General features: G+C 43.7%; 1 protein-coding gene and 1 non-coding gene across 2 annotated transcripts in view; both read right to left on the reverse strand.

The window, feature by feature from the left end:
* Positions 1–8015, reverse strand: part of LOC119922220 (restin homolog) — a 56544-nt gene extending 48529 nt beyond the window's left edge. The window contains exons 1-17 of the mRNA XM_038742179.1: positions 7984–8015; positions 7033–7059; positions 6300–6320; positions 5729–5749; positions 5597–5617; positions 4410–4430; positions 3571–3591; positions 3438–3458; positions 3307–3327; positions 2635–2655; positions 1919–1939; positions 1594–1614; positions 1279–1299; positions 1019–1039; positions 556–576; positions 359–379; positions 77–97 (exon numbers count right to left, since the gene is read on the reverse strand). Coding sequence (XP_038598107.1) covers positions 77–97; positions 359–379; positions 556–576; positions 1019–1039; positions 1279–1299; positions 1594–1614; positions 1919–1939; positions 2635–2655; positions 3307–3327; positions 3438–3458; positions 3571–3591; positions 4410–4425 — 247 coding nt within the window. The 5' untranslated portion in view covers positions 4426–4430; positions 5597–5617; positions 5729–5749; ... (1 more) ...; positions 7033–7059; positions 7984–8015. The remainder of the gene's footprint in view (positions 1–76; positions 98–358; positions 380–555; positions 577–1018; positions 1040–1278; positions 1300–1593; positions 1615–1918; positions 1940–2634; positions 2656–3306; positions 3328–3437; positions 3459–3570; positions 3592–4409; positions 4431–5596; positions 5618–5728; positions 5750–6299; positions 6321–7032; positions 7060–7983) is intronic.
* An 11109-nt stretch (positions 8016–19124) lies between these two features.
* Positions 19125–19197, reverse strand: TRNAV-AAC. The gene has a single exon. It is a non-coding gene; the product is annotated as a tRNA-Val (tRNA).
* Between the last annotated feature and the right edge of the window lie 4011 nt (positions 19198–23208).

Raw genomic sequence — 23208 nt, forward strand, 5'->3', positions numbered from 1 at the left:
AGAGATAGATGCTGATCATTTGACCCCACCTCACCCATATGGAGATTGGGTCTCTTCGAAGGAAGAGATTACTCACTCTTTTCTCTCTGGAGTTTCTCTGCAAAGGAAACAGATAGAAAGGAGGACCATCACGCTGCAACTAAGGATAGCATTGGACAGAGCCAGGACGGATAAGGAAAGAAGGGGGTTTTAGAAGGATAGCCAGAAGGTATTCCTGGTCAGCCTGGCCTAAATCCCAGCATACCAGCCCATGCTCTTTCCACTAGCCCAACCTGCCTCTTAGCAAGAGCTGCATGATTATAAAAAGAATTGCCATTTTTAGTGAGGCTTGATCTCACTGAAGAGACAGAGAACTCACTGTGATCAGCCTCTATGTCATCTGAAAACAAAATGGAAAGAGGTGAATAAAAATCAGTTTCAAATAAGGAGTTGTTTTATTTAACCCCAGCACATCCTTAACCATTTTGCTGAATATTTATATGTAGCAGTGGATGCTTATAGCAGGATTTGTCTGATTTATCCCCAAATGTATATGTAAAAAAAGAGAGAACTAACCAATATCATCCTGTATGTTGGCTGAAAATAAAATGGAAGCAATCAGCGGTATTTCTTGAGCACTTATGTATGCAGACCACTGTTAAGAGGACAGTACAACAGGTTTGGGAGACATAATCCCTGCCCGCGAGGAATCTACAAGCTAGTCAATGAACAAACAAGTGAATGAACAGCCATCTCAAATTCAGACTTGCATTGTTCTGTGGTAAGACGTTTGTGTGAATTGGAGCAAAGAGATATTGGATGTTGTTCGGCAGTCAATAGAGATTATTGGCCAATATCATAGCAGTTACGAGGACTCGATCATATCACACCTTATTTGCAACTATTCCACAGACTTGGTATATATTTAACCTGCCCACAGTAAGCTTACAATCTAAAGGGATATGTTGTGATGAATGCTTGTAATGGGATTTGTCTGATTCCATCTCACATACACATATTAAGAAAGAAAAAAACTCACTGTATGCTGCCTGGAGTTTCACTGTGAAGGATACAGAAAGAAGGAAATAATTGTTAGAGTTGCAATGTGTGGTATTTAACACAACAGTGACAGATAAACCCTGATTGATTCAGAAAGAATCAGCCCAGATCCTATTCCAACTTCTTCTGAATCATCATGTGTGGTATTTGTATAGAATAATGGATGCTTAGAATAGGATTTGTCTGATTTGACCCCTAAACACACACATGGAGGTTGATCACTCAGGGGAGAAAACTCACTGTATTCATCCTGGAGCTGGTCTGCGAAAGAAATAGAACAGAAGTGAACACCAATAAGTCTCCAATCCAGAATGACATTGTTTGGTGTCAATCATGACTGCAGAATTGTTCTGTGAGGGGTATAGGAGGGAAGGCAGTAGGGGGAATACAGAATTGGGGCCAGGCATGAGTTACTCTTCGTCAAATTGCAAATTGATTAAAACAATTTTGAGTGACAATTGGACATGGAGGGAATACATAAAACCTGCCTTTTTAATTTAGACCCCACTTGTTCCTTTTCTATTTTAGACCCTACTAGTTAGAGGGCAAACTCACCATATTCCGCTTGTAGGCGCGCTGCAAACGACATGGAAAGAAGTGATTAATTTTAAGTTTTTAATTCAGACTGGCATTTTTCTCTGACAATCAGGACAAGGTTAAAGAGCAACTACTGCATTGGACAGAAAAACAAAGATGGTGTCCTTGGCCTCTCCTGAACTGGGTCTGTCCTCCATTGCCTAGGATGGTTGGTGTCTGGCACTTTCTCCCCTGTAACTGGCTCTGTCTGATTCCAAGGTCCTGCTGGCAATGGCTACCATGAGGATTTGGCTGATTTGTCACATGCGGAAGTTCGGCCTTGGCAAGGACGGAGGAAACTCACCATGATCTGCTGGAAGGTTCTCTGAAAAGGAAGCACAAAGAAGAGAACCAAGGTTAGACTGAAATTTCCATCCGCGCTTGCCAGCACCAAGCAGAATGGGAAGAGGGGTGGTGACCATGAGGAACTGACAGTGGACAGTGGGTAGCACTGGCTCTTATCGAATCAATCAGACCCGGTATTGGTTATGGGACAACCGAACCATCCAGGGCAAGGGCCAAGGAAGACACATCATTTTACCACCATAATAATAATAATAATCAATTTGTTAAGCACTTACCATTTGTCAGCACTGTTATAAGCACTGGAGTAGATACAAGCTAATTAGGTTGGACTCAGCCCCTGTCCCATATGTTCACAGTCTTAATCCCCATTTTACAGATGAGGTAACCAAGGCCCAGAGAAGTTAGGTGATTTGCCTAAGGTCACACAGCAGACAAGTTGCGGAACTGAGATTAGAACCTAGGTCCTTCTGATTCCCAGGCCCGTGCTCTGTCCACTGGGCCTGCTTCTCCCAGCCAGAGGCTCTGTTATACTGTACTCTCCCAAGTGCTTAGTACAGCGCTCTACACACAGTAAGCACTCGATAAATACAATTGATTGATTTGTCCCAAAGCTTCTCTCACTGTTTGGAAGGTCCCAAGAACACTCCAGTAGGGAGAATAATGGGTTTCTGAAGGGAAATTCTAGGGAGGGTGAGGTGGGAAACTGTAACTCACTGAGGTTGGACAGGATGCGACCTGCAAAAGATAGAGAAATGTGTTAGAGTTGGCTGAAGATGAAAAAGGGCAGGGTTGTGACAATTGTGGGGAACCTGCTTTGCAGCCTGACTCAAATGTTTAGGCTACTTGATGGAATCAGGGCACAGAGACACTGATTGGGTGTTATATGGAGAGGGGAAGCAGGTGCAAATTCTTTGGGGGTGGTGGGCTGTGAGAAAACAAGAGGATCGGGAACCAGGACAATGGACCCATCTCTTTGAGGGACTCTCTCTCAAAGGTGAGGGGGCGACTGAAGGACTTGAGAAGTGGGGAAAGAGGACAATCACAGGACAAAGGAAATGAAAGTCCTGGATTAAAAGGGGACATTCTTCCCTGAATGACTTGAGTGGGCAGTGGAGATGACCTGGGGTCAGAGTTAAGCAGGAACTGTAGGCCAACTGATATTACTGTGAATGAGGATCCTTTATAGGGTTGTGGAGTTGTGTGTTGCATATTCAGCCTGGGAACTGTGAAATCTCCTCGCCCTGTTCTGAGGGGCAATCATTATTCAGGCAGATCCACCATGAAGAATTAAGCCCAGGCAGGTCCAGGCCTGCTCACCCTCTCTACACTCCACCCACACTGACCCTGCAACCAGGAATTCATAAGGTCAAGGCAGGAGCAACTCACCTTCCCTTTCTTGAATTTCCTCTGGAAGAAGTAGACAAGGAAAGTGAGTATCACTCCAAAGGAAGTGGGAACCACATGGAGATGGATCCCAGAGCCACCCCCAGGCAGTGGGACTTTGAAGGAGAACTTACTTTCCTTTGTCTGGACTTGACCTGGAAAATAACAAGGAGGACATTAGCGAAGGGCAGTCGGAATGAAATGAGACCCCTGAGGAGAGATGTGACTCAGAAAAGATGCAGGTATGGAACCCCAATTGGTACTCACTGTTTTCTGCCTGCACATTTCCTGAAGAGAAAACACAAAACAGGAATTAAAAGGTAAAAGGGCAGGAATCAGCTCCTGCCTGCCTACCAATAGATATTAGACTGATATCTGGACCATGAATGCCCCACTCAGAATGACACCAAGTGGTGTTCCTGAAGATCAGGAAACAGCAACTCATCAAGGAGGTCTGGGTGCTGGAAAATCTCCTTAGAGAGAAGAAGGTCATGGTAGCTGGAGGGTTTCCAAGGTGTAAACTGGTTCAGAAACTCGATTTTCTTCTTAGATATCGTCAGTCCAGATCTCTGGGCTGACTCCCGGGCCCCAACCACACTTCCACAAAACCAGGGAAGAGAACAGATAGAATTATCCTCATCTCAGAGGCAGAGATGGCATGGAAGACAGTAATGGGAATTCGCGATTCAACCTGGTGAGCAAGAGGCCAATGTCGGATCACGTAGATAAGATGAAGGAAGGGCCTAGGAAGACAGGTTTGTTTCCTCCTTGTTCAGCCATTAAAAATAAGGAGTTGGCTGACTAGCTTCCTCCTTAATGGCTTATCTTGCAGCTTGACAGGCCCTTTATTTGTTATATTTATTATAAATTGTTTATTTATATTAATGTCTGTCTCCCCACAGACCGTAAGCTCAATATGGGCAGGGAACATGGCTAATTCTGTTGTACTGCACTCTCCCAAGCGCTTAGAACAGTGGTCTGCACATAGTGAGCGTCCAGCAAATACCACTGATTAACCATAAATTGCCAAGCCCTATCACCAGGGAATGGTATTAGGTTTCTACAGGGTGAATTCTTGGAGGAGGAAATGGAAATCTGGCACTTACTGAGTGTTTCCCGCATTATCCCTGGAAAAAGAGAGAAATATACACAATTAAGACAAAAGGCTGTGACCCTCATCCCACACATCACTGCCACGCAATAATTATGATTGATCCAGATTGTTCTGTATCTCAAGGTAATGTTCAGCAGCGGTTTAGCCCTTTACAAACACTGGAAAAGACTGAACCCTGAGCCCCCTGTGGGATAGGGACTCCCTCTAGACTGTAAGCTCATTTTGGGCAGGGAACGTGCCCAAACAACAACAGAGTTGGTAGATACGTTCTCTGCCCACAGTGAGCTTACAGTCTAGAGGGGAAATGGAAGTGGAAAAGTGAAAGAGGGAACCCACCAGTGGGGACCAGGTGGAAATGGACTGAATAAAGGGGAAAGAAGATGGATAGCTAGAAGACCAGAGCCAAGAGCCTCCACTGGGACAACCTGATCACTTTGTAACCTCCCCAGTGCTTAAAACAGTGCTTTGCACATAGTAAGAGCTTAATAAATGCCATTATTATTATTAAGAAGGTCACTGCCAAGAAGGCCAAGGATAAGGAAACCAGCAACAAAAAGGCCAGTGACAGGAAGTCCAGGGACAAGATGAAGAACAAAGGATCAAGTGACTCCTCGTGGTTCAAGTTGAACTGTATCTTTCCCTTATTGCTTTCCCTTTCCTTTCATCCAAACTGGGATTTCACCTCCATGTTCCTTTAGAATTTAGACAACTACTGCAATGTTAAGTTCAATATTGAGTTTGTAGCTTTACCCAAGTTCACCATTCCCCTCAGAAGCAGGATGGCCTAGTGGAATGAACCTGGGCTGAGAGACAGAGGACCTGGATTCTAATCCTGCTCGACTTGCTTGTTGTGTGACCTTGGGTAAGTCACTTAGCTTTTCTATTCCTCAGTTACATCATTTGTAAAGTGAATATTCAATACCTGTTTTCCCTCCTACTGTGATCTTAGTGTGCTACTGGGTTTGTGTCCAACCTGATTAACTTGTTTCTACCCCAGTACTTAGAACTGTGCTTGGCATATAGTAAGCACCTAACAAATGCCAGTTATCACTATTATTAACTCAAGCCTCTTCTGATGAGGTCCCGTTTTCAATCTCCCGAATGACTAATCTAACTTTGAGTTTTGTAGGGGCTCACTAAATGTGAATTAGAATAATATTGAAAATGATCATAACTTACTCAACTCTGCCTGTAGTTCACATGGAAAAGAAAGAAGTCAGACATCAAGGAAGAACTGAACAGGGAGAGATACCCCCTACAAGGGTCATGGCTCAGAAAGGGGCCATCAGGGTGACTCTGGTTGGTACTCACTGTTCTCTGCTGACACTACCTCTGAAGAGATAAAAAGAAAAAGAAATCAGGCAGAAATCAGGTCCAGCCTATATGATCCATTAAACATGTTTGGCTGCAGACAATTCACACAGAGGCTGGCAAGCAAGGCTCGCGATAAACAGGATTCCTGAGAAGTTGAGGAAGGCTGGGGATAGGACCGCTCTAGAGTGAGCAACAGCAGAAGGTACCCTCCTTCCTCAATTTCTTCACAGGGGGGAGAGCCATCTCTGGGTTGAGCATATGACCAGCTCTCTAGTGGAGAGGAAGGCTGGCCTTGAAGACCCTTCCTCAACGTGGTTCTAGATGCATAAAAGGAGTCAAGCCAAGAGAATAACACAGAGAGGAAGGAGCAACTGTGGTGATCAAACACCATAGACTATATCCTCAGGTCTTTCCAAGCTGAGGCTGCCCCACAATTTTTGCCCCCAAGCCTTCCTTTCTTTACAAGAATTCAGTGCTCCTCAACCACCATTTGGAAACTCCTATCTACAGGCAGAAGGGAGATAGATAAATTCCTATGGCAAGTATAGAGGGTAAAAGAAGAACTTACTGAGCTCTTCCTGAATACGAACTGCAAAAGAAGAAGACAGAGGGATGTACTGAAGTTTGCTCTTGTAAAATACGTGCAATGGGAGTCTAGACATCAGGATATAGTGCTCTCTCTGCTTGACCCAAGCAGTTCTTTTTGTTTTAATGGTATTTGCTAAGGACTCACTAGGTACCAGGCACTGTACTAAGCACTGGGGTTGATGCAATCTAATCAGGTTGGACACAGTCCATGTCTCATATGGGGCTCATAGTTTTTATTCCCATTTTACAGATGAAGGAACTGAGTCTCACAGAAGTTAAGTGACTTGCCCAAGGTCACACAGCAGACAAGCAGTGGAGTCAAGATTAGAACACAGGTCCTTCCGACTCCCGGCCCCTACTCTACCCACTAGGCATTCTGCTTTTAGCCATGCTCAAGGCATGAATCAAAGGGTTTTCTGCAAAGCTTCCTTCGTTCTGACTGATCTCAGTCCATCTTGACTACTGTATAAAATGCTATCTTACATTAGGGGAGATCCTATATCTATAAATAAACTCTTGGCTTTGAGCAGTGAGTCTATGGGAAGGTCTAGGGCTACTCTTCAGTGTGGTGACAGTATCGTCTCCACTGGCTACTATTCTTCCCTTCTCACCTCGTCTTCTCAGAAGGCTTTGGGGGACAAGAGCAAAACGATACAGTGATCTTGAAAGGAGGAGGGATTTATGATCCTCTTGAGAGTATCAGAAACACATACCAGTCTGGACACCACTGTCCCCGACATCTGAAAGGGAAGACAAACAAAATTCAAACCCAGGTGAACAGGGACTTGTCTGATTGGATTATCTTGAGTGCTCAATAAATACTCCTACTGCAAAAATCCAAGTATTTTCTCACTTTCCCTACTCTGTTCTTTCATAGACCCTTCTAGGTGATTCTGTTTTGAACTGGTCAGCCCCAAAAGGATTTGGATTCTCCCTAAAAGTTGCTCTGATGAAAAGACTTGCCACGTCCCATTAGAATAGAAGTTCCTTGTGGGCAGGGAATGTGCTTTATTTTCCCAAGTGCTAGCACCCAGAGAACACAGTGAATTTCATTACCACCACCGCCATCTGACAGTTTTATTCTTAATGGAATTAAAGGAGCAGCGTGGCCTAGTGGCAAGAGCACGGGCTTGAGAGTCAGAGGTCATGGGTTCTAATCCTGGTTTCTCCACTTGTCTGCTGTGTGACCTTGGACAAAGTCATTAAACTTCTCTGTGCCTCAGTAACTTCATCTGGAAAATGGGGACTGAGGCTGTGAGCCCCACGTGGGACAATCTGATTACCTTGTATTTACCCCAGTGCTTAGACCAGTGCTTGGCACATAGTAAGCATTTAACAAATACCATAATTATTATTAGATGCAGGATGTGATTCCATCTCTGAGCTGTGATTCTGCCAGGACAAATTTGTGATTGAAGTCCAGGTTCCCTGAATTCCTTCTCCCCTCCTCCCACTCCATCTCCTACAATGGAACAGAGACAGGAGAGCTACTAGGAACTTATGAAGCAGGTAGTATATCTGAGACCCACCATAAACCCCATTGGTACCTACCAGTCTGGATGACATCCTCTTTGAAATTTGAAAGGGAACACAAACACACATGAGAAATGATTTTTAGCACTGACTAGGAGTCCCAGACTGACTTAGGAGGAAATGACACTCACCAATATCTTGGTGGTATGTCCCTGAGAAATAAACAGATAAATAAACAAATTTATGATTGAAGTCCAGGTTCCCTGAATTCCTTCTCCCCTCCTCCCACTCCATCTCCTACAATGGAACAGAGACAGGAGAGCTACTAGGAACTTATGAAGCAGGTAGTATATCTGAGACCCACCATAAACCCCATTGGTACCTACCAGTCTGGACGACATCCTCTTTGAGATTTGAAAGGGAACACAAACACACATGAGAAATGATTTTTAGCACTGACTAGGAGTCCCAGACTGACTTAGGAGGAAATGACACTCACCAATATCTTGGTGGTATGTCCCTGAGAAATAAACAGACACACAACATACGTTACTTGCAAAATGTCCGTACTTTTTTAGATTATGAGCCCCTCAAGGGGTAGGGACTATGTCTAAATCCCACATATGCATTCTCTCCTAAGGTTTAGTACAGTTCTCTGCACATATTACTTGCATAATAATAATAATAGTAGTCAAGTCCTTACTATGTGCCAAGCACTGTTCTAAACGCTGGGGTAGAAACAAGTTTATCAGGCTGGGTGGAGTCCCTTTCCTGTATGGAGCACACAATCTTAATCTCCATTTTACAGGTGAGGTAACTGAGGCAGAGAGAAGTGAAGTGACTTGCCCAAGGTCACCCAGCAGACAAGTGGTGGAGCCGGGATAAGAACCTGGATCCTCTGACTCCCAGTCCCGTGCTCTTTCCATTAAGTCATGCTACTCCTCAATAATAATACTAATAATAGTAATGATAATAATAATAATAATAATAATAATAACAACTTGGTTCCACTTGGGCTTGACCTGGAATATAACGAGTCAGGCATTAGAGAAAGGGTGTCTGACAATGAAGAGACCCCCCCTCAAAGAGATGTGTCTCAGAAAAGACCCTGTTGGAGAGCCCCCAGTTGGTACTCACCATTCTCTGCTGACACTGCTCCTAAAAAAAGAAAGAGAAAACGATAAGAGAAAAGAACAGGAATCAGTTCCAGCCTATCACTTAACCCTAAGCACTTTGCCCAGGGCTGACCTATTTAAAAGGCGCCAACAAAGCAATCCCTGCAGTGGACACAAATCCCCAAGAAAATGAGGAAGACAGGGAAACAAAAAAATCCTAGAGGGAGCGAGGTAGCAGAGGTTTCAATTCTTTCCCACCTAGCTCCTACAGACCAAAAGTCTCTATTAAAAAGTTCTCCCCACCCTGTTAGAGCTCCTGGCTCCTCAATGGGAGGACCAGTTATTCTTATATTTTTCTACGGCTTTTTGGACGGAGATCAATGGGGGTGGCAAAGGGAAAATAACTTACGGAGCTCTTGCTGGGTTTGAACTGCAATAGAAGAAGAGAGAAATGCTTCAGATTGGGATCAGTGGGTTGTAGCAGTCTTTAATAGCTGCCCACTCAATTGATCCAATTCTGGGGGTTGGGGGATTAATCAATTAATCGGTCTAGCAGGGGAGTCGTTCACAAGAAAATCCAATCGGTCCAATGGTTTCTCTTGTGAACGACTCCCCTGCTAGACTGTAAGTATCCTGAGGGTAGGGATCATGTCAACTAAATCTGTTGTACTCTTTCCAGCACTTAGTGCACTATTCTGCACACAGTCATGCCCAATCGGTACCATTAGATTGATTAATCTCCCAATACTTACATATTCATACCCATCTTCAGCAACCCATAAGTGCACTCAACTGTACCTTTAACCATTTATCCTGAATACTTGATTTGTAAATATTTCTGTACCTGCCTCCCCTGCTAGAGTGTGCTAACCATTAGCCCACACTGTTTCTACACTAGGCCAGCAGATAGATCTGCTGGACGCTTAGATGATTACAGTAGTTAGAAGACATGATCCCTGCTCTCAGGAGGCTTATAATCTAATAGTATTTGAAGGACTATTTTGTGCAGAATGTTGTATTAGGCACTCCAGCGCTTAGAACAGTGCTTTGCACATAGCGCTTAACAAATACCATCATTATTATTATTATTATTATTGAGTGCTTAGTATAGTGCTAGGTACAGAGTAAGTGCTCATTAAATAAGATTGATTTATTGACTGACTCAACAGAAGACATAGGGATAGTTTATGACTCAGATGTGGTATTTGTGTGTGTGTATGTTTGTGTGTGTGCGTGTGTAAAGCATCTGGACACTAACTGACATGGTTCAATACATCGTTCTGCTCTGAAAATGGAACGGAAATGGGAATGAGATCTCTCCATAGACATGTATATCCCTATGGCTATATCTACAAACAGATGGGTATGTAGGCATGTAAATATGTGTATACGTCCTTCATTCTTCGAGATGACACCACAGACAGTGAAAAGTGACGGAAAATTTCAAAGCGTAATCCGCAACCCTGGCTGTATTGTGAACACACATAGGCCGGTCCTTGTTGTGCAGATGTGTTTGCCGTCTACAGCTCTACTGATGAGATATCGCTCAGACATGGGTTTTATAGGGGATTTTCACACTTACCAAGTTCTATCTGGTGTTCCTCTGTCAAAGAAAGAGAAATAGATGAATGACCTGGTGTTTAAGGAGAAGATCTGAGGGTTGTTATTTAGTATCTCATTGAGGATCAACCTCCCCTCCCTCTTTCCAAGGTTCTGTTTGTAATGTAATAGTTCCCTAGAAGAGTCCACCACAGATTACAAGTGATGGGTGGTGGGCAGGGATGAAAAGAGAAAGGTATACACCTGATGACTGCTTTCTGAACCCAACAAACACACAAAGACCCAACCCCCTGACCTCGATTGCCACTGCAGCTTCTCACCTTCTATTTATCAAGAACTCTTTTTTCAGTTTTTCCAAAGTTCCACTGATCTCATTTTATACTCACAACATATCTGTGAAGTCTGGGAAAAGGCAGGTATTGCTATCTCCATTTTACAGATGAGGGAACTGAGGCCCAGAGAGGTTAAGTGACTTGCCTGGAGTCACTCAGCAGGAAAATGGTAGAGCTGGGGCTCTAGAACCTGGGTCTCCTGATTCAATCAATCAATCAAACGATCGGCTGTGTTTACTGAGCAGTTGCTGTGTGCAAAACTCTGTACTAATTCCTTGGGAGATTACAATATAACAGAGATAGCTGACGCATTCCTTGCCAACAAAATGTTTACAGTCTAGAGGTCCGGCCTGGGCCCTTTCCACTTAGGTCATGTTGTCTACATGCATACACGCACAATCATACACACACACAGACAGGGCAGCAGCTGGGACCACAGGTATGTGTAACCAAGAAGACACTGGCTCCAGGAGGAGACCCAGGGCTAGAGAAGATAGTGTGAGGTCAGGAACAATATCCAGACTGAACAAGGGAGAGGGGTGAGATGGATGGAGTGTAGAATCAGGCTTAGGTTTTGGCCTGAAGCAGACAGAATGGGTTTTTAGGAGTAGGTGGATGGGCTCTATCTGTTTACAACTAGTTGATCTTCCTCGCGAGGTAGAAGCTCTGATTCTAATCCTGCCCTCTTCTCATTCCCTAGTCCCCTCCTTCCAGGTAACTTAATTCCTCCCTCTGGTTCTGAAATATTTCCCAGCGGTACCCCTGCTTTCCTCCCTCTTTTCCGACATCTTACCTCTTGCCTTGCATTTCCTCCAGATTATCCAAAATAAGATGGCGGCGATGATAAGGGCTATAATAGGCAGGATCACAGCCAAGATGATATTGGTCGGATATTGCATTGGGAAAAGTGGATCTGAAACACAAACCCAGAATCTGTTTCCACTTTCAACCCGAAGACCACCTAGGAGGAGTTCCTCGGGCTCCTGGCTCCCATCCTAGGGTTCCCAGAATCAAAAACTATCAGAGGTGGAGTTCCTGTCCCTGTCTCTATTTCCCCTGGGAATGGCCCGGCATGGGGAGGGAGGGTTGCGGAGATTGGAACTCCAACTCTGATAATTTATGATTTCTGGGAACCCTAGGATGGGAGCAGGAACTGAGGTACAAAAAGAAAGAGCACTGGGAAGAAATAGCCTCCTAAAAAATGTCACGACAAGAGAACTGGGGGGAAGGAATAGGGTTGTCCCCTTTTGCCTGAGTAAAGTGCAATTGTCCCAGTCCTTTAATCAATCTTATTTCGTGAGCGATTACTGTGTGCAGAGAGAGCACTGTACTAAGTGCTTGGGAGAGTATTACAGAGCTGGTAGACACATTCCCTGCCCACAGTAAGCTTACAGTCTAGAGTGTCCCAAGATTCCAGCCTCTCTTTCCCAGCTTCCACCCTCTCACCTTGGCCAGCCCCTCCTATCTCAGAGTTCCTTTGGATATGGAGAAAAGTGGTTTTACTTCAGCCCCTTTTCTGGGTGGGTATGTGGGCAGGTCCTCCCCCTTCCCTACTCCCCTGATCTTCTAGCAGAAGATAATTTGGGGAGTCTTTCCCACAATTTTTCTTTTGATTGCCAGGGTTGGAGCCCAGACCCTTTCCTCTGACATGGGACCCAAAGCACTAATCCCTTCTCCTGGTGAAGGATAATAATAATAATAATAATGGCATTTATTAAGCGCTTACTATGTGCAAAGCACTGTTCTAAGCGCTGGGGAGGTTACAAGGTGATCAGGTTATCCCACGGGGGGTCACAGTCAATACCCATTTTACAGATGAGGGAACTGAGGCACAGAGAAGTTAAGTGACTTGCCCAAAGTCACACAGCTGACAATTGGCGGACTCTGGATTTGAATCCATGACTTCTGACTCCAAAGCCCAGGCTCTTTCCTCTGAGCCACGCTGCTTCTCTAATCTAGGTAAAATGAGCAATCCCAACAGTCTTAAGACTTCTCCCAGAAGCATATGGGTATAAATCTCATTGACTGCTAAATTTCCAGATCCCCACCCCACTACCCAAGATCGCTTTTTCATTATTTGAAAACCTTCCTTAGGAATGTCTTCAAGCGAAACTTACGTTTCTCTAGGCCGTTAGTCGATAGTCAGTGTGATGTCTTGGAGTACCTCCTCTCTGCTGGGGGCAACTGGAAAACGGCCACCAAGATTCATCCTTCAATCACACCAGCCAGGCCTGGTCCTGAAACACATTAACAGGGGAATAGGCAGCAACGGTCTCTGTGGATATGTTGGTGTCCAGAGGCGACTCTCTCAAAGCTGAAATCTCCCACTCTGGGGTCAGGCTCTCTGGGAGGTAGTCTGAAGGTACAAAATCAGGTCTTACAGAAACAGTCAGACCAGCGCACTACTCACCCGGTCGGCTGGGAAGTGAAAGTAGATTTGAAAGATGGGAAGTCAACTTTGGACTGAACTCCAGTACTCTCAATCTGTGGCCCGGACATAAAAATGTTTTTAAAATGAGAAAGCAAAGCATTTGCATCATCTTGAACTGGGCGTGGATCTTTTGAAGGATCGCAAGCATATTTAAGGAGATCAAATTCCAAAGGGTAACAGTTTGCTTTTGCCGTCACCTCCATTTTGCAGACTTATTCTAACTAGAATAATTTCCTTGCAGAAAAGCACTAAACTCGTTTCCTCACTCTATTCCACCTCGTTTTTTCTAATAGAGTGTTATGGAGCCCCTAGATGGTCAACAATATCTTCCATGAGAAGCAGCGCGGCTCAGGGGAAAGAGCGTGGGCTTTGGAGTCAGAGGTCATGGGTTCAAATCCCGGCTCTGCCACTTGTCTGCTGTGTGACTTTGGGCAAGTCACTTCACTTCTCTGGGGCTCAGTTACCTCATCTGTAAAATGGGGATTAAGACTGTGAGCCCCCCATGGGACAACCTGATCACCTTGTAACCTCCCCAGAGCTTAGAACAGTGTTTTGCACATAGTTAGTGCTTAATAAATGCCATCATTATTATTACTATTATATTCTAAACGTTCAACAGTATTCCAAGAGAAGCAGTGTGGTCTAGTGGAAAGAGCATGGGCCTGGGAGATGGAGGCTCTAATCCTGGATCTGCAGATTGTCTGCTGTGAGATCTTGGGCAAGTCACTTGGGTTTTCTGTGCCTCAGTTTCCTCATCTTCAAAATGGAGATTCACTCCCAACTTGCCCTCCTGATTAGACTATGAGCCTCAAGAGGGGCAGGGGCTGTGTCTGACATCATTAATTTGCATAGAACAATGATTGAAACACAGTAATCGCTTAACAAATACCACAATTATTAATACCTATTCCTAGAGGAGAAGGAGATCCCTCAACTTTTCCACAGTGGTAGGTCTCCGTGGTCAGAAATTTATCTACACCCTTATCCAATTCTACCTTTTTTTCTAAAAGGAGCAGTTTGGGTCTTTAATCAAAGCTGGGCTTTGAGAAGGAGAAATTGGTCTGAATATGAATTTCACTGCATTTCCTTCCGCAAGTGAAGCAGCATGGCCTAAAGGAAAGAGCACAGGCCTGGTAGTAACCTGAGTTCTAATCCTGACTCTGCCATATGCTTAATAATAACAAGAATGATAATAATAATTATGATATTTGTTAAGTGTTTACTATGTGCTAAGTGCTGGTTAGCACTTAGTACATGGTTCTAAGTGCTGGGGTAGATAGAAGGTAATCAGGTTGTCCCACGTGGGGCTCACATTCTTAATCCCCATTTTACAAATGAGGTAACTGAGGCACGGAGAAGTTAAGAGGCTTGCCCAAGGTTACACAGCAGACAGAGAAGCAGCGTAGGTCAGTGGAAACAGCACAGGCTTTGGAGTCAGAGGTCATGTGTTGTACAGTGCTCTGCACACAGTAAGCGCTTAATAAATACGAATGAATGAATGAATGAATGTGTTCAAATCCTGGTTCCGCCACATGTCTGCTGTGTAACCTTAGGCAAGTCACTTAACTTCTGTGAGCCTCAGTTACCTCATTTTGTAAAAAATGGGGATTAAGACTGTGAGCCCCACGTGGGACAACCTGATCACCTTGTATCCCCCCAGTGCTTAGAACAGTGCTTTGCACATAGTAAGCGCTTAACAAATGCCATCATTATTATTATTATTAAGTGGCAGAGCTGGGATTAGTGACCCTGGGCAAGTCACTTAACTTCTCCATGCCTCAGTTCTCCTTTTCTCCCTCCTACTTAGACTGTGAGCCCCATGTGGGACAGAGACTGTGTATCTACCCCAGGTCTTAGACAACAGTGTTTGGCACATAGTAAGCGCTAATCAAATACCATTTTTAAAAAGTGTCTCAACCTCTCCCTCCCTTGAGTGACTCAAAGATTCTAACCCATAAATACAGGATGATTTCATCTGACCTTCACTCTGACACTCACTCCTCTCAATCTTCCTCAACGGTTAATATGGACTCTGTCCTGGCTAAATCTTTATAGTCTTCCACTGACTCTTGTCCAAATCACCAGCATGAAGTCTTGGGGCTTCCCTTGACTCTGGCATAGGTCAGTCTAAAGAGACCTCCACCAAGCCCTCCACAGAGTGGTGTTTACCCTTCCTCTCCCATATTGCTTCAGTCTATTTGGGAATATTGCTGGATCTGGAAGAGGAACAAGATACTAATCTTTGGATTGGACTCGGTTGGACTCTTATTTATGATCAGCATAAAACTGATCCTTCACTGAAAGAGCAAATGCAGAGCTTCCGCTGCTATTGCCTAGGCCTACTGGAAAGTGGAGGACTCTCTATAATCTTTCTCTGACCTATGTGCTGCAGTATCTCATATTTCCATCTTTGTGGAACAGAGATGAACCTCCCTGTTCATCGGGCAAAAGCAGATGTGAACCTGTTTCTATTGAAGAATTCCCAGTCTTGGTATGAGTCCTCCATATACACCTACCCCAAGATTACTAGCTATTCAGAACCCCTTGCTAAGGAAGTCCAAAGACCCTAAGCCAGGTACTACCTTTTTAACAAGTCTGTGGGGATGAATGGGAGGTGACATTCTGTACTTAGGTGTTGTTATTAAATTGCACTGGAGTCCCTACTGAGTGTGGAGCACTCTGTAAAATGGGGATTAAGATTGTGAGTCCCATGTGGGACAACCTGATCACCTTGTATCCTCCCCAGCGCTTAGAACATTGCCTTGCACATAGTAAGCGCTTAACAAATGCCATCATTATTTATCTAAGTACCATGTTGGTTACCAGGGCTGGGAATTTGGGTGCACATTTGGGGTCAGGGCAGGTGTCCATCTAAGAAGTTGTGAGTGGCTCAGTGTAAACCATCCCTGCTACCTCATCCTCCAAACACGTGTCTATGTGTATTTCATTAAAAACTCAATTTTCTATTTTTATTTTTATAGATGTAAATGATTTGATATGTCTCCCTCATTAAAGTGCAAACTTCTCCTCAGCTTGAAACGTGTTTCTAATTAATGTTGTCTTTCCCCCAGCACTTATTGTAGTGCAAGACACCCGGCAGACACACAATAGATATGATTGTCCATCCATCAGTTACATTTTTTGAGCAGAACACTGAACCAAGTGGTTGGGAGAGTACAATATTACAAGATAGCAGACACCCTCCCTGCCCATTATGAGCATAAAGTTTCGATTATTATGAATACTACTCTCTTTACTCCTACCACTATTTGTAAATCTTTTTAATGTCCGCTTTCCCCATGAGAGTTCAAACCTTACGGCAGGAATTGTGTCCCTTCTTTGAATTGCCTTTTCAAGTTCTGAGCACAGTGCGCTGTATCCAAAGAGACTCTCAATAAATGCTACTACCACTACTAGTAATAATATCAGTATCATGCCATTAACTTGTTTTGAAGTTCTCAAGCAATCAGTATAGTGCATTATACCAAGGAGGTGCTCAATAAATGCTACTATCGCTGCTGCTACCAATAATAATAATAATAAAGTGTTACCAATAATGATATTACTACTACTACCATCAAGCAATTATATGTACTGAGCACTTACTATGTGAAGAACACTATACTATGCACTTGGAAAAGTGCAATGCAACAGAATAAGCAGACATGTTCCCCGCCCATTCTCTCAGGACTCAGCAGCTGGACGATTACCTGTATATATGTATATATGTTTGTACATATTTATTACTCTATTTATTTATTTACTTTACTTGTACATAACTATTCTATTTATTTTATTTTGTTAACATGTTTGGTTTTGTTCTCTGTCTCCCCCTTCTAGACTGTGAGCCCACTGTTGGGGGAACTGTATATGTTGCCAACTTGTACTTCCCAAGTGCTTAGTACAGTGCTCTGCACACAGTAAGTGCTCAATAAATATGATTGACTGATTGATTAAAGACTTTCTGAGGGTTATTAGAGGAGTGAGTTGGCATTGAGATTCTGAGAGCTGTAGGAAAGGCATTTATATTCTCTGAGGTGTTTGCAGGGAGAGAAAAGTGGAGAAGCTAAGTGCGGAAAGGAGCAAGGATCATGGACTGTGTTCATCATCATCATCATCAATCGCATTTATTGAGCGCTTACTGTGTGCAGAGCACTGTACTAAGTGCTTGGGAAGTACAAGTTGGCAACATAATAACAGGTATAATCAACCTGATTATACTATATCTAACAGAGCTGAGAATAGCGGTTGGCGCATAGCAGAATAAGAATTATAATCATCAGTAATTAGCAATCAATGCGATTAACTTCTTGAGGTCAGAAATCATTTCCTGTAACTCCATTGTACTAGCCCAAGACATTAGTTCAGTGGAGATAAACCAATAGTATTACATGAAAAAGTCCTCGAGGGCAAGGATCACATCTCCCAATTATTATTACACTCTCCTAAGCATTTAGCACAGTGCTCTGCACACAGTAAGCGCTCAATAAATACGATTGATGATGCTTACAGCTGGTACTCAGTCATTGCTATTAGATTGTTATGCTTCTGTGGCCAGAGATCATTTCTTCTAATTCAGTTGTACTCTCCCAAGCACTTAGAACAGTGCTCGGGAAATTCAATAGATCTTCGATCAATTTCATGGATTGATTAATTAACTAACAAACAGGAAGCAGCACGGTGTAGTGGATTGAACACACGTCTGATATTCATGAGGTCACAGGTTAAAATCCCAGCTCTGCCATTTGTCTGCTTTGTGACCTTGGTCAAGTCACTTCGTGGCTCAGTGGAAGGAGCCGGGGCTCTGGAGTCAGAGGTCATGGGTTCAAATCCTGGCTCCACCAACTGTCAGCTGTGTGACTTGGGGCAAGTCACTTAACTTCTCTGTGCCTCTGTTACCTCATCTGTAAAATGGGGATTAAGACTGTGAGCCCCCCGTGGGACAAACTGATCACCTTGTAACCTCCCCAGCGCTTAGAACCGTGCTTTGTACATAGTAAGGGCTTAACAAATACCATCATTATTGTTATTATTACTTCTCTGCAGCCCAGTTACCTCATTTGTAAAATGGGGATTGAAAATGTGAGCCCCACGTGGGACGGGGACCATGTCCAACCCCATTTGCTTGTATCCACCCCAGCGTTTAGTACACTGCCTGGCACACAGTAAGGGCTTGACAAATACCACAATTTTTATTATTAATAATTATGATTATATGCCTCAGTTATGATAACAATAAAACGTTTCCGTGGTTATCTCGTTCGTCTCACATGCGAAAGGTCCCCGGTTCGAAACGAGCGAAAAGCTCCTGAAAGCTCACCTCCTCCAGGAGGCCTTCCCAGACTGAATCCACCTTTTCCTCTCCTCCTCCCCTCCCCATCTTCCCTAATCCCTCCCTCTTCTCTACTCCCCTCCCCGCCCCACAGCACCTGTGTCTATAAGTACATATTTATCATTCTATTTATCTTATTAATGACATGTATAGATCTCGCTTAGAACAGTGCTTTGCACATTCATTCAATCGTATTTATTGAACGCTTACTGTGTGCAGAGCACTGTACTAAGCACTTGGGAAGTAAGCGTTTGATAAATGCCATTATTATTATTACAATTCTGTTTATTTGTATTGATGCTATTGATGCCTGTCTACTTGTTTTGTTTTGCTGTCCATTTCCCCCCTTCTATCCATCATCAATCGTATTTATTGAGCGCTTACTGTGTGCAGAGCACTGTACTAAGCGCTTGGGAAGTACAAGTTGCCCGTTGTAGGGTAGGACTTGCCTTCCTCTGTTGCTAAATTGTGCTTTCCACGCGCTTAGTACAGTGCTCTGCACAAAGTGGGCGCCCAATAAATACGATTGAATGAATGAAAACGCTCTAGGGAAACTAAAATCTGTTTCCGCCGGGTTTCGAACCGGGGACCTTTCGCGTGTTAGGCGAACGTGATAACCACTACACTACGGAAACTTCCTTGGAAAACTATTTGGCTACAAAGTAGAGATCAGGGGATGCAGGACTCTGCTTCAATAATTTATTTAATTGTATTTATTGAACCCTTAATAAAAACAACCTGGTATTTATTAAGCGCTTACTATGTGCCAAGCACTATTCTAAGCACTGGGGTAGTTACAGGGTAATCAGCTTGTCCCACGTGGGGCTCACACTTTTAAACCCCATTTTACAGATGAGGTAACCAAGGCTCAGAGAAGTTGTCATGCCACATTCATTCATTCAATCGTATTTATTGAGCGCTTCCTGTGTGCAAAGCACTGGACTAAGCGCTTGGGAAGTCCAAGTTGGCAACATCTAGAGACGGTCCCTACCCAACAGCGGGCTCACAGTCTAGAAGGGGGAGACTGACAACAAAACAGAACATATTAACAAAATAAAATAAATAGAATAGATATGTACAAGTAAAATAAATAGAGTAATAAATACGTACAAACATATATACAGGTGCTGTGGAGAAGGGAAGGAGGTAAGCCTGGGGGTGGAGAGGAAGGAGGGGGCTCAGTTTGGGAAGGCCTCCTAAATCACTTAACTTATCTGAGCCTCAGTTACCTCATCTGTAAAATGGGGATTAAGACTGTGAGCCCCACGTGGGACAACCTGATCACCTTGTATTCCCCCCCAGCGCTTAGAACAGTTCTTCAAACATAGTAAGTGCTTAACAAATGCCATCATTATTCTTATTAAGTGACTTGCCCAAGGTCACACAGCAGACAAGTGGCGGAGTTTGGGATTAGAACCCACGTCCACTGACTTCCAAGCCTGTGCTATCTTCCAAGACTCCCAATCTCCTCCTCTACTGCCTCTTCAGCTCTTCGCTTCACCTTAGCACTTGGGTATCACAATTCTCCATAGCATCCCTGTACATATAATAATAATGATGGCATTTGTTAAGCGCTTACTATGTGCAAAGCACTGTTCTAAGCGCTGGGGGGGGATACAAGGTATTCAGGTTGTCCCGCATGGGGCTCACAGGCTTCATCCCCATTTTACAGATGAGGTAACTGAGGGTCCGAGAAGTTTAAGTGACTTGCCCAAGGTCACACAGCAGACACGTGGTGGGGCCAGGGTTCGAACCCATGACCTCTGACTCCAAAGCCCGTGCTCTTTCCACTGAGCCACGCTGCTTCCCTATAATAATAGGGAATATATAATATTATAATATTATATAATATACAATATATTATATATGATAATATATAATAATAATAGTATTTGTTAAGCGCTTACTATATGCCAAGCACTGTTCTAAGCGCTGGGGTTGATACAAGGGAATTAGATTGGACACAGTCCCTATCCCACATGGGGCTCACAGTCTTAATCCCCATTTTACAGATGAGGTAACTGAGGCCCAGAGAAGTTAAGTGACTCGCCCAAGGTCACACTGCCAACAACCTTTATACTCCATTACCTCCTCTTCATAGCTTTAATTTATTTTAATATGTGTCTCCCCCCCCTAGATTGTGAAATTCTTGAGGTGCTAACTTGGTTGTGCTCTCCCGTGTTTAGTACAGAGTTCTGCCCACAATAAGCGCTCAATCAATATTGTTAACTAGTTGGACAAACGTTGGTACACCAAGAAGGAGTTTAGACGAGGAATGCTATAGTATGAGGCATCATAGTTCAGGGTTTAGAGCGCCGGTCTTGTAAACCAGGGGTCGTGAGTTCCAATAATAGTATTTGTTAAGCACTTACTATATGCCAAGCACTGTTCTAAGCGCTGGAGTTGATACAAGGGAATTAGATTGGACACAGTCCCTATCATCATCATCATCAATCGTATTTATTGAGCGCTTACTATGTGCAGAGCACTGTACCAAGCGCTTGGGAAGTACAAATTGGCAACATATAGAGACAGTCCCTATCCCACATGGGGCTCACAGTCTTAATCCCCATTTTACAGATGAGGTAACTGAGGCCCAGAGATCACTGAGGCCTGGTTTTCCTGCCTCTTCCCAGTTTGCGCAGGGAAGAAAGACAAATTAATTCAGCCAGCTTTCAGCAATGCGACCTGGACAGGGAGTCCGGAGAAGCTTTTTGTCTCTTTTTTCCGGCTTCCTCAAATATTCCTTCATTCCTTCCTTTATCATTCCCTCATTCACCCGTCCATCCATTCAGTGCTTGGCACATAGTAAGCGCTTAACAAATGCCATCATCATCATCATCATCATGTCATCCACCCATCCACCTCTCCACCCCCTCTCCCATCCTCCTACCCATCCATACATTTCTCCATCTATAGAAGTAGTAGTACTAATAATAGTCAAGTCACTTAACTTCTCTGGGCCTCAGTTACCTCATCTGTAAAATGGGATGAAGATTGTGAGCCCCATGGGGGACAATGTGATCCCCTTGTATCCTCCCCAGCGCTTAGAACAGTGCTTTGCATATAGTAAGCACTTAACAAATACCAATATTATTATTATTATTATAGTATTCCTAGTGGTAAGAACCCACGCTTGGGAGTCAGAGGATGTGGGTTCTAATCCCCCTTCTGCCATTTCTCTGCTGTGTGATTTTGGGCATCAAGTAACGTCTCTGTGCCTCAGTTCCCTCATCTGTAAAATGGGGATTAAGATTGTAAACCCCATGTGGGACAGGGACTGCGTCCAACCTATGTTCCCAATTTGTACTTATGTTCCCAACTTGTACTTCCCAAGCGCTTAGTACAGTGCTCTGCACACAGTAAGTGCTCAATAAATACAATTGAATGAATGAATGATTAGCTTGTATCCGTCCCAGCTCTTAGTACGTAGTAAGTGCTTAACAAATACCATAATTAGTAGTAGTAGTAGTAGTAATATTTATTAAACGCATACTGTGTGCAGAACACTACTTAGCGCTGGGAGAGTCCAACCCAATTTGCTTGTATCCACCCCAGCCCTTAGTACAGTGCCTGGCACATAGTAAGCGTCTAACAAATACCACAATTATTATTAATATCAGGTGGGAATTAGACATGTACGCTGTCCCTTGAAGGGTTTACAATCTATTCATTCATTCAGTCGTATTTACAGAGCGGTTACTGTGTGCAGAGCACTGTACTAAGCGCTTGGAAAGTACAATTCAGCAATAAAGAGAGACAATCCCCGCCCACAATGGGTTTACAGTCTTGAGGACGGGCTATCTATTCAACCATGTATTCATTCACTCACTTACCCCTCCACCTATCCATCCATTTATCCATCCACTCAATCATTCACTCCCTCATCCCACTCCCTCATTTCCTACGTTTTATTGAACTCTCCCCTGGGGCTTTCTCTTCTAGCTGCTCATGGATGCAGGAAGGGAGGAAGAGGAGAAAAATAAGTTCAGTGTTTCCCTCCCTGGGGCAAAAGGAGGATGAAATACAGACTGCCTTCCCCCCACCCTCCGTCTTTTAGTTTTTATTTATTTATTTATTTATTTATTCATTCATTCATTCATTCACTTATTTATTTATTTATTTATTCATTTATTTATTTATTTATTTATTTATTTAGAGAAGCAGCGTGGCTCAGTGGAAAGAGCATGGGCTTTGGAGTCAGAGGTCATGGGTTCAAATCCCAGCTCCGCCAATTGACTTTGGGCAAGTCACTTAACTTCTCTGGGCCTCAGTTACCTCATCTGTAAAATGGGGATTAATCAATCAATCAATCAATCAATCAGTCGTATTTATTGAGCGCTTACTATGTGCAGAGCACTGTACTAAGCGCTTGGGAAGTACAAATTGGCATCACATAGAGACAGTCCCTACCCAACAGTGGGCTCACAGTCTAAAAGGGGGAGACAGAGAACAGAACCAAACATACCAACAAAATAAAATAAGTAGGATAGAAATGTACAAGTAAAATAAATAAATAAATAAATAAATAGAGTAATAAATATGTACAACCATATATACATATATACAGGTGCTGTGGGGAAGGGAAGGAGGTAAGACGGGGGGATGGAGAGGGGCTGTGAGCCCCCCCATGGGACAACCTGATC

The sequence above is a fragment of the Tachyglossus aculeatus genome, unplaced genomic scaffold, assembly GCF_015852505.1.
Source record: "Tachyglossus aculeatus isolate mTacAcu1 unplaced genomic scaffold, mTacAcu1.pri scaffold_101_arrow_ctg1, whole genome shotgun sequence".
Lineage (NCBI taxonomy): Eukaryota > Metazoa > Chordata > Mammalia > Monotremata > Tachyglossidae > Tachyglossus > Tachyglossus aculeatus.